This window comes from Myotis davidii, unplaced genomic scaffold (genome assembly GCF_000327345.1).
Source record: "Myotis davidii unplaced genomic scaffold, ASM32734v1 scaffold1466, whole genome shotgun sequence".
Classification (NCBI taxonomy): domain Eukaryota; kingdom Metazoa; phylum Chordata; class Mammalia; order Chiroptera; family Vespertilionidae; genus Myotis; species Myotis davidii.
The window spans coordinates 78454-90464 of NW_006297384.1; the positions used below are offsets into that span (position 1 = coordinate 78454).

General features: G+C 42.4%; 1 protein-coding gene across 2 annotated transcripts in view; it reads left to right on the plus strand.

The window, feature by feature from the left end:
* Nucleotides 1-11359, plus strand: part of LRRCC1 (leucine rich repeat and coiled-coil centrosomal protein 1) — a 35226-nt gene extending 23867 nt beyond the window's left edge. The window contains exons 15-19 of one of the 2 annotated variants that reach the window (XM_006773113.2): nt 984-1147; nt 3614-3822; nt 3914-4051; nt 5896-6031; nt 9366-11359. In XM_006773113.2, the coding sequence (XP_006773176.1) occupies nt 984-1147; nt 3614-3822; nt 3914-4051; nt 5896-6031; nt 9366-9488 (770 nt within the window). In that variant the 3' untranslated portion in view covers nt 9489-11359. Of the gene's footprint in view, nt 1-983; nt 1148-3613; nt 3823-3913; nt 4052-5895; nt 6032-7877; nt 8640-9365 lie in introns of those variants that run through there. The other variant, XM_015570065.1, reaches the window with a different exon arrangement.
* Nucleotides 11360-12011: the final 652 nt, after the last annotated feature.

Here is a 12011-nt window from a genome sequence, read left to right on the forward strand (position 1 = left end):
ATCTTTCTTCTATCATTGACAGTCCCTCTAGGTTGTGGGCTGCTTGCCTGTGTTCCTGAGAAGCATCTACGGTACCAGTCTATAGAGTGTGTTTTCTTTAGTGAATTACCGGTATGTTTACCGGTAATAAACTTGCACTGTTTTATGTATATGTTTGATTACATACAGCCTTGTGACAGTTTTCCTGCATGTCATAAGCATTTGAATATAAATTAAAATGTTAAAATCAAATCTGATATTGTTTTACCTTTTATTTGGTGTGTGGAAGGTGTGCGGAAGAGGGGGTAGTCTTATACGGCGAGTATATAACAAACTCTGTATTTTGAGTGGAAATGTTAGGGGGTCGTCTTATACGCCCAGTCGTCTTATACGCCGGCAAATACGGTACTTTTCTCATCAGGTCTGCCTTTCCCGTGCTAGTGCTGAATTAAGTTGTTGAAAACATTTCTTTCTCATACAATAATTTTACATGGTTTCCTACGGATGCTGCATTCAGTTCTTTTCTCAACATGTTGCTAACAGTTAGCTTGTTACACATGGAGAAATGCTAAATGGCGTGTGGATGAAAACCACTATCGGCTTAGGTTAACCTACCTCAGTCCATTCCACTTGAAATCTGCCCAGCGGAGGTGGCTGTGTGGGGCACCACATTCGCTCCGTGGTGCTGGCTTTAACGGAGCGTGGCTCACCTGTCATTCTACATGGGATATCGCGCGTGTTCTGGCCGTGGGTGTGCATTATCCTGACCAGTTAGATAGGACCGCCTGTCCCTCCTTGTCCAATTGTGGCTCAGGGTTTCACACAGCACGGGGCTGATGTGCCTTTTGCTTCTGGCCCTTTCCTCCTCATACTGTGCTCTTGCAGATCTCGTTTCTGTAGCCAGCTTTCCTTTGTACTCATCTGTTACACGTTGTGGAATTCGATGTTCATAAGAGACAAACCCTTCATCTCCTAAGTTTGCCTCCGTGGTGTTTGCTTTCCAGGATCCTGTCTGGCCCAGGACCGCGGGAAACTGGAGGCGCAGATCGAAAGTTTATGCAAAGAGAACGAGTCTCTGCGGAAGACGAACGAGCAAGACGGCGACACGCTGCGGATTAAGTGCAAAATCATAGAGGACCAAACCGAGACCATCAGGAAATTAAAAGCTGTAAGTTGGGCGTTTATTTTGGGAAGACGGCATATGGCAGGTGTGAGAATCTGGATCAGAGTAGAGTCTCCAATAAATGCTTTCTCTGGGCGAGTCCAGCTGTTGTGGAGTTTAAGGCGGGTTATCCTGTGTTCCTTTTGCAGTACTTTTCCCTTTGCTTTTAAAGGTGATACCTGGCATTCATTTATTGACTTGAACTTACATTTACTTCAAGGTTTTATGAAGAATGTTGTTATTGCCCTTTGAAATAACTAGAAACAGTCTTGGTGAAGGGTTAGGAACCACAAGAAAATGAACGTTTTATATGTTTAAAATATCCTTTCAAGCATTGCTTAATATCTCTCAATACTGCTCTCACTTCTCAAACTTATGGCAAACCTACTCTCATGTAGGTGAAGGTATGTGACTAGATGGCAGGATTCATGCTTGTCCCGAGGCCACCACGTGCCAGTTGTACCCACCTCTTCTTACTTGGGCCCACCTGAGAGAATGCTAACAGAATCACTTATTTCAACGTGTAGAAAATCTCCAGAGAAAGTTTCTGAAGATTGTCCTGAGCACTAAAGCAAACTTAAATTCCAAACTTTTCTTAAAGTGTAAAAATAACTGAAAAGGGAGTTTTCATTTTTTAAATTTTTAAAATATATTTTTATTGAATGCGGAGAGAGGAAGGGAAAGGAAGAGATAGAAACATCAGTGATGATAGAGAATCACTGTTCGGCTGCTTCCTGCACCCTCCCTAGTGGGGATCCAGCCCACAACCTGGGCATGTCGAACCGTGACCTCCTAGTTCATGAGTTGACACTCAACCACTGAGCCACACCAGCTGGGTGAAAAGGTGTTTTTAAAGAAACTTCTAAATGGGATTATCACCCAAAAAGTTAGGACCTCAATCTTTAGAGAATTTATAACCACTTAATATTTTTTTTCCTTAGTCATTTTTAAGAAACTTCCTAATTTCATCAAGTATAGAAAATGAAGGACCCTGTTTACTCCCATGTTGCTTTCTCCATAGCTAGATGGGGTATGACTGCTTGAATTGTATTCTTGACCAGTGATACTGGTGTTCTCCCAATTGAAACTTTGGTCTCAGTATATCCAGTATTTCAAATACCTTCCATACATGCCAAGCTGCACCGATAGTTACTGAAATGTTTTAGCTGTAAGCTGTTTTTCTTGTTTTAAAAATCTAGCCAAGCTTATTGTCTTCTGATAAGGTAAATAAGAATCAGGAAGACTGGTTGTTTGCATTTAAATTTCACAAAGCAAAGCAGATGGTATTTAGTCTAGCCGGTCACTGTGCTTGACTTAACCACACAGTCACCGGTGCCTCCTCAGCCTGAGGACACGCAGAGATGGTGGTCAGAGCTTCTTCCGCCGCAAACTCAACCTAACTGACAACTTAAAGGGGCGGTGACTTAAAATGCAAATTTTGGAGTTTGATGTTTACACCTGAGTAGATTCTCTAGTTAGCTTCTGACTGTGGAAGTTTGAAACAGAAATTCTTTAAAATGCTGTTTCCTCATGTTATTTTGGTACTTTTCAGTAAACATGGAGCACGAGACCCTGGTGCTGCAGTGCTATTCTGATTATTAAGAGGGTTATTTCATAAGAACCTTTCATGGCTTCTGTGGGTTCTTGATAACGTGTGTGAAGGCTGCCCACGCCTAAGTACTTCAGGGAGTTGTGGGAGAAAATGAGCAGTTCATGGCTTATGCAGCTGTTAGTCAAGACTCCCTGACTACCTTTCTTAGAATCCTTAGCTCTGTCACACCCTGAGGAGCTGCACCGTGTTCTGTGTGACACTGAGAATCCACCCTAAAGTAGACTTGTCCAGCATTTGTTTGCCCCCATCTTCTTCCCAAGAGGAATGAGAGGCAAGTGGGGCAGGGAGAATCGGGGCAAAAATAAGACCCTCTTCCACACTCACACCCACAGCCCTGTGCTGGTGCACAGCGGGTCGTGCAGGACCTGCAGACATTGCACATGGCACATGCCTCAGGCGGGTGGACCCTCCTGGTGCCTGACTCACAGCACAGAAGACACAGCAAAAGTCCACCTCAGTCTGGGGGATGTGAGGTCTGTTTGCACGTGACATTTCACTAGTCATGAAATCGGACATTATTTAAAGTGTGTGTGCAGTAGAAATGGTTTAATCCCTTGAGCATCAGTCTTTGCTGTATCCCTGTCACCCACCTAAAGTTTTCTTTCTTTCTGTCCCTTCTACTCTTCCCCTTCTACTCTCTGTGTGATTAGTAATCACTAACTTCCTGAAATAAAAAGTGTGAGTAGCACAAAAATTTTCCCTCTTAATAGACCCTAAACAATAGTCTGTATATCTTTTCTAAAACACTCATTGAACTTTGAATTCATTTTTGTAGTTTTTAAAATAATTTAAAATCATACCTATTTAATTAGGAAATGAGACATCTAGGATTAATAAAGTACTTATTTTTTTTCTTGAAGTGTTTACAGGAAAGAGAGGAACAAATCAAAATATTACAAGAAAACATCTGTGAAATACAGAAATGTACTCAAGAACAACTTGATGAAAAATCTTCACAACTGGATGACATAATTGAGAAACTAGAAAGACACAATGAAAGAAAAGCAAAACTAAAACAGCAGTTGCAAGTAAAGGAATTAGAACTTGAAGAAATTAGAAAAGCTTACAGGTATTCTCGGTGTTTCCTGGCGAGAAGTAAACTGTGGCTTAATAACTTGTCTGACCAATTCTGTCTCTAACATTCCTTCTTCTCTTGTCAGTATCCTTAATCAGAAGTGGCATGATAAAGGGGAGCTCCTCAGTAATCTGGAAATGCAAGTAAAGGAAGTGAAGGAGAAATTTGAGAACAAGGAAAGGAAGCTGAAAGCGGAAAGAGACAAAAGTGTTGAACTACGAAAGTAAGCATGAAGCCCTCAGGCACTGGGGCCGTCTGGGAATGGGGAGGGGCAAGATGGGGGAAAGCTAAAAACATGTTGGATGAAGTTATTTGCCAAATATTGGATTTCCATTCCATTATTTCATTTATAAAGGGAAGGTACTAGTTCCCTCTTCCGTGTTGTGGGCTGTAAGTCTGTGTCTGTTGTCTGTGTTTGTGTGGAAGTGCAGTACCTGAACATGGTAATTATTGTAGGTATGTTGGTCTTATTACTGCGCTTACTGTTTTCATGCTGTCTTCCTGAAAGCAGCCGGTGTGCTTGGCTGTTCGTATGGCTCTCTGAGGAGTACGTTGTCTGGGGCTTTGGGCCAGAGAAGCCGGAGCCCATTTCAAAGGGGGAGGAAGCCGTTCCTGGGGCCACTTGTGTGGGTTTTGTAAGTGCTCTAGAGGAAATGCAGGTTTTATTGTAAACTCTGTAACTAGGCCTATTACAATAGTTTATAAAGTTGACAGCCTTGGAACTATGTAACGCAGTTTCAGGGTCAGTCTCCTGTCGAAATAGAGAGGTATAGACAGCATGCACAGACTCCCATTGTGGTGGCTCCATTCCAGGTGTCCTGGTGTTTCCACTCCCTAAGATTAGAGGAGGCGTTACCCTCTGCAGAAAGGTTTGATGGCAGCATCTGCTGATAGCCCCGTTGCACTGTGCTTTCACAGCTACCCAGGGTCCTCGGCTCAGAACCTATAGCAGAAAAGTGTTCATTGTGGACTTTTTAAACAAAGTCACTCATATCCTATATAATAAAAGGCTAATATGCAAATTGTCCCCACGGACAGGAGTTCGACTGACTGGGAGTTAGACGTGCGCTGACCACCAGGGAGCAGTGGCAGCAGGCAGCCGGGGGAAGGGAGGCCCCAGCCAGCAGCCAGCAGCCGCTAGGGACCCTACCTGTGCATGAATTTCATGCACTGGGTCTCTAGTTTAATAAAAAGGAAGTGGTGTTCTCCCTCTAAGAAACTTTTAGTACTAAACTTTTAACACTAATGTGTTTATTAACCTAGGGTTTTATCTGTTAAGCATTAGCACAGGGAAATCAGACACATCCTCCTATGTAATAAAACTTTAATATGCAAATCGACCAAATGGTGGAATGACCAGTCACTATGATGCGCACTGACCACCAGGGGGCAGACGCTCAATGCAGGAGCTGCCCCCTGATGGTCAGTACGCTCTCACACGGGGAGTGCCGCTCAGCCAGAAGCCAGGCTCATGGCTGGCAAACTCAGCAGCCTCCGCTGCAGGTGGGCGGTAAGGAGCGAGGGGTCCTGGACAGCGAGAGGGATGTCCGACTGCTGGCTTAGGCCCGATCCTCCCTTCCCCCTCCCCCCACCATCGGGCCTAAACCGGCAGTCAGACATCCCCCAAGGGGTTCTGGACTGCAAGAGGGCACAGGCCAGGCTGAGGGACCTCCCCACCCCAGTGCATGTACCAGGCCTCTAGTCTATGTATAAATGTAAACCTGCCTATAGTATACACTTCAGATACGTGTCACACTGCACATCCCTGGGGGAGGTGGCATCCCTGGGAAGGTACTTCCAGGCCCCTCCCACAGGCTCAGGCTGGAGACCAGAGCAGGAGCTCAGAGGCGAGACTCACAAATGGGTGTGAGGCTCCCTGCCCTGTGTTGCTGGCTGCCTCTGCTGGAGGGTGAGTGCCTGTAGCTGGAGTTCCTGAGATGGAGAGCCCTCTGCTACTCAGTGGAGTTATGTGTCCATTGAAATATGAATGTGAGAGCTACCATCTCAGAAGAAAAAGCATCCTAACTTGTATACACACCAAGATGTGAGTCTTGTTTTCTGTTTCAGGGATGCTGTGGAAAAGCTTTATTGTATGGATGATGCCTTTAAAAAACAAGTGGAGGCAATTGTTGAAGCTCATCATGCTGAAATAATGCATCTGGAAAATGAAAAGCAAAAATATATTGATTCTGCAAATTTAAAGGTACTATCAGTAAATTGCACTTGATTATCATTATTGAATTGTTACAGCTAAATAAATTGAGACTGATAAAGAGAAAAGGCAGCATGATTTAATGACCAATACATATGAAGAATGTTGCCAAAACTATCATGAAGCCAGGCCAAAATGTTGGCAGGTTGTAGAATATAATTGCAATGAAACTGAGGTCATAAGTGATACTGGTGTGGACCTGCTCTGTGATCTCTGAGTGAAAGTCACCATCTCCCTAACCAGCTTCAGAGCGAAGCCCCTTCACTTGCACACAAGCAGGGTGAGGAGTGAGTAAGTTAAACACAAGCCATCATTCCCTTGGGAAAGTTCTCAAAAAGTAATATTTTATCGTTAATTAGGGCTCAGGACTATCCCATTTGTCATATTGCTATCACTGAGAAAGGAGCTTTTAATAATAGACATGCTTAAGCTTTCCCCTGAAATTTTCATTCACAGTTTGGGGTCAGACCCTAGTGCAGGGGTGGGCAAACTTTTTAACTCGAGGGCCACAATGGGTTCTTAAACTAGACTGGAGGGCCGGAACAAAAGCATGGATGGAGTGTTTGTGTGAACTAATATAAATTCAAAGTAAACATCATTACATAAAAGGGTACGGTCTTTTTTTTTTTTAGTTTTATTCATTTCAAATGGGCCGGATCCGTCCCGCGGGCCGTAGTTTGCCCACGGCTGCCCTAGTGTTTTTCAAACTCAACAGGTGATTCTCATGTGACACTCCCCGCCCCGCCCCCCTCAACCACCACCTCTTGAGATCTGCTAGCTGAGGGGGCAGTTTTGAAATTCCATTTTCCCTGATTTTGAAGTGGTAATAGGAAACAGGTACAATAGTAGTGTCCGTCCCCCCAATCACCCCCCCACACACACACACACATACACGCCGTTTTGTTTTCTGAGGTTTGGGTTACATGCAGTCAGTTGTCCGAAATATAAAATAGAAAATTCCAAAAATAATTCCTTAGTTTTCAGTTGCACACCATTGTGAGTAGCGTGATGAAACCCGCCCCTCTCTGTCCGGCCGGACATGAATCGTCCTTTGGGGCCTCCCTGCTGTATGTGCTCCCCGCCCTTTTGTCACTTGGAACCACCTTGGTGATCAGATCGATGTCGTGGTATCGCAGTGCTTGTGTTCAAGTAACATTTATTTTACTTGATAACGGCCCCAAAGCGCAAGAGGTAGTGATGCTGGCAACTTGGACATGCCAAAGAGAAGCCATAAAGCGCTTCCTTTAAGTGGAAAGGTGAACATTCTGGACTTAAGGAAAGAAAGAAATCGTATGCTGAGGTTGCTAAAATTTTCAGTAAGAACGAATCTTCTATCGTGAAATTGGGAAGAAGGAAAAAGAAATTCCTGCTAGTTTTGCTGTTGTACCTCAAACTGCAAAAGTTACAGCCTCAGAGTGTGGTAAGTGCTTAGATAAGATGGAAAAGGCTTTAAATTTGTGGGTGGAAGACACGGACAGAAAACGTGTTCCAACTGATGGCAGCATGCTGCTCAAAAAGCACTGAGCCTGTGAGGACTTCAGCAGGGACCCCTGAAACCAGGCCGTTCACTGCAAGTGCAGGGTGGTCACAGATCCAGGGACAGGAGTGGCATTTTATCAGCTCACATCTCAGGAATAGAAGGGGCAGTACAGTGCAGTAAGATGTTCTGAGAGAGATCACATCACGTGACTTTTATTATAGTCCATTCTAAATTCTAGATACTCTAGTTTGTTGTTTATCTCTTTCTGTGCCTGTTTTATAAATTAAGCTTTATCATGGGTGTGTGTGTGCAGGAAACCGTAACATAGAGGAGGTTTGGTTTTATCTGTGGTTTCAGGGTCTTGGAACATATCCCCGCAGATAAGGGGAGACTATCTTCTGTACGATTGGAGACTCAGAAATCAGCAGCTAGAAAAGCGCCCAGCAAGAGAAGTGACAGGAATACTCTGTATCGTTATAGTCAAAGTTGTATGATTAGTGGACATCACTCTCAGGAGTCTGTGAAGAGAGATGGCTAAGGGCTTTGGAAATCATCACAATGAATAAGGAAGTACAACTTGTTCAGAACTTAGTTCTGTATTTCATGTCAAATCAACAGATGTTTCAGATGTTTTATTTAAGATCCGCTGAGTGTTCGGCAAAGGTACATCAGGTACCAAGTCAAGTATCAGGATAGGCCCGTACTTGGCTGAAAGGAAAATGCCGAGTTCTGTTTTAGATCTCCTACCGATACAACATAAAATTAAAGAGAGAGGTCTGTTGGGGAGTTAAAGAAATGGTACCAGAACTTACATGTGACAATAAAAAAAATGTGAGGCATCACAGAGAAATGGTCATTTAAATTAGGAGAAATATTAACTTTCTGGGGGAGACAGAGTAGGAAAGCTATATTAGAGATTAGGAAGAGGGCTGGGCATAGATAGTCCTTTTGGGAGAGCTGTATCATAGAAAAGAGTTTCAAGCAGAAATTAATAGTATCAATTACAGAGAACTCTACTGATTAAATGACCTCTCAAAAAGATGGCAATTTTTTTCAAACACTTTTTTTTAAATATGTTTTTATTGATTTTTAGAGAGGGGATGGAGCATCATCGATCGCTGCCTCCTGCATGGCTCCTACTGGGGATCATAACCCTAGGCATGTGCTCTAACTGGGAATCAAACCGGTGACCTCTTGGTTCCTGGGTCAATGCTCAACCTCTAAGCCACACCAGCTGGGCAAAGGTGGCAATTTATAACCACCAGCAGCAGCTGTAGAAATGCTGTTGGAACTATAGTAGATTATCATTGGGAATGGAGGTTATGTCAAGTTAGGAGGTCCGTAAGGGTCTAGTGTTTAAGGTGAATCCATTACTCAGCACATGGCAGTACAGGACAGGACAGTGCAGACATGAAGCCAGAAGAATGCATGACTCAGCACTCATGGCAGTACAGGACAGTGCAAGATGAAGCGAGAGGGATTGATGACTCAGCACTCAGGGCAGCACAGGACAGTCCAGAGATGAAGCCAGAAGACTTTCTGTCCAGATGGGCTACTGAGAAGCTGCATGGCCTTCAACAAATTGTCTAAGCTCTAAAATAGAGTCTAAATAAATCACCATGTGTCCATCACCAGAACCTGTGAGAAATAGATACTATACATGTAAGTACTTTGTTTACAGCCTAAACATTGTTTTTCCAGTTAGTATTTGAACAAGTTTCCTTTACTCTTTATATAAATAGAGCAAAATGCTCAAGAATACATTTTTGACTTTTTTCTTTCAGAATGCTTTTTAAAAATGATTCTTTTTAAGAAATTTAAAAGTAAAATTTATATTTGATTTAGGTTCATCAAGTTGAAGAAGAAATGCGTGGACTTCTGCAAGAAAACTGCAAGAACAAAAAAGCACTGGAAGCAAAAATTAAGCATCTTGCTTTTGCTGTAAACGAAATTCATCAGGTCTTGTGATGGTTCTGAGAACAAATTCAATTGAAATGGACCAGCAGACCAATTGTAAAAATGATTAAATATTGTAACAGTAGTAACTGCTATGACTTTGAAATGTCTCTTTCTACCCATTTCATTCTGATTTTTAAAAGACTTTTGAAAAAGTATTTAATTGTATATGTAGCTTTTTATAATAAATTGTTGATAATTATGTGTATTAGAAAAACCTATCCAAATAACTAGACTTAAGACACTTCTTGTTTCTGTACTATACATTCTTTGGTAATTACACTTTGCCTAAATATGTAAATGGAAATTAAGGTTAGCCTTTGATATATTAGGGAAATTATTTTAATAGTTGCCATTGCCTTATTGTATTGATGAAGAATTAATTCTATTTCTTGGTTGTCCTTTAGTTTATGTAGCTCCATTCTTTCAAAATGCTCATATGAAGAGCCAAAAAGTATCTGAGATCTGTATGGTCAGAGATGTGGCACTCGTAAGAAAGCATGTCACCATTTCCTCACCCTTCATAATGACCCCTTTTTTATAATGCATATGACTTTCATTAAAGATTACATTTAAGGTTTATAAACATTGTCTGTTCCAGAGGAACACTACTGTTCCACCCTTATTTTTTCATTTCCCCCTTTAGTCACTGTATATATGAAGAGAATTCTTATTTTGCAGCTGGAAACTGTTTTCTTCCATTCATCCAGTCATTTATTACTGTATCACTTTTGTCATCTTTTATGTTCCTGTGTATATAAAACAAGAACCTAAGTACTATCCTCCTCACTGTTTTTGAAAGAGAATATAATACTATGCTTTTAAGTAATAGCCAGTGACGTTTTAAAAGTTAAATGGAAAAATATAAATGCTTCTAAAAGAGGGTCCATGCTTCACTTTAGGAAGCTTCACACTGACACCTGTGGGACAGCATTGAACATACTAAGGTGTATGGGAGTTGGGGAGGAGAGAGCATAGAAATAATTTGGGAGAATAATAGCTAAAAACTCCCTAAGTTTGATGAAAAAAGATCAACTTACAGATCCAAGAACTTCCATAAAACCTAGGATAAACATGAAGAGAAACACTTAGACACTTTATAGTCAAACTGTTGGGAAAATCTTGAAAACAAGAAAATATGGTTTATCTCAGATGAACAGTATGACTAACAGTTGACTTCTCATGAGAAACAGTGGAGACCGGAAGGCAGTGAATGACATATTCGAAGTATGGGAAGACAGAAATCGTCAATCAAGAATGCTGTCTCCAAAACTATCCTTCAAAATAAAGACAGAAAATGTATTGCTAGCCAAACTAATGGAAAAGAAATGTTAAAGGATGAAAGGAAATGATATCAGACAGTAACTCATATCCACTGCAAGAAATAAAGAATATTGGAAACATGAAGAACTCTACAGACCTGTTTCCCAGCAAAATAATACTAACTGGCAAAGAGTTTTTTAAAATACCATTTAGTCTCTGAAAACTGTCCTGAGAGCATACAGCAGTGAAGACATTTATTGAAGAACATTTACTGAACCTGTCAACAGCAGAAGCCTGAGGCACCGAGACATAGCTATCTCCTAATACCTCCCACCCAGCCTGATGGGAGTTTCGTAGTGGATGGCTGTGGCCAAGAAGATAGGTGCCCCTCCGACCCACTCCATCAGTCACCAGGGAGGGCAAGCTGACAGCCTTAACCATGAGTCCAATGAGCCAGAAAGACTCAAGCTACTACAATCAGGAATGGAAGCAAGGACATACTGGGGTGGGAGGAAACCTTGGGAGTTGATTACTATGTTTATGGTCGTGGCAGTGATAAGTTTATGGTCTAGACTTAACCCCACTCATTGGGTTGAATAAATGTTTTACATGTCAACAGAGTCTCAATAAAGTGGTTTAAAAAGGAAAAAAATTCATTGGCAATGACATTCCAAAGAACAAACTTGTTAGGTTAAATTTAACAAAAGTGTTAATCTTATACTCTGACAAGTACAAATCGTTGAAATAAGCTATTCATACATCGGGAGACTATTGTTAGATGGTCATTCTTCCAAGTTTATTTAGTGATCTAGTGCAACCCTTGTCAAAACCCGTTAGCCTGTTTGCAGACCTTTCTAAGATCCCCAAATTGATAAATTCAAAGGACCTAGAGTAGCTAAATCCATGTTGAAAGAGGAAAAGTTGGGAAATGCACATTTCTGGTTGAAAAACACTAGAAATCCCAGTAATTTGAGTGTGTTACACAAAAATGGACAAGCAGGTCAATGGGATCCAATTGTATGGAAATAACCCACGTGGCCGGGTGAGGCCGCCCTACTGGGACCAGAGGAGCTGCGGGCCAGGCCGGTGGGCGGGGACTCTGGCTCCGCCCCTGTTCTCGGTCCCGCCCCTTTCTCCAGTCCCTCTTCCTCCTCCGCCACACCCACCGCCAGCGCGTCGCCTGGCAACAGCGGCTGGCGTCACTTCCGGCCATTTAAACTCGGCGTCGGCGGGGCGCACTCGGGGATGGCGGCGGCTGAGTCCGCGACCTCG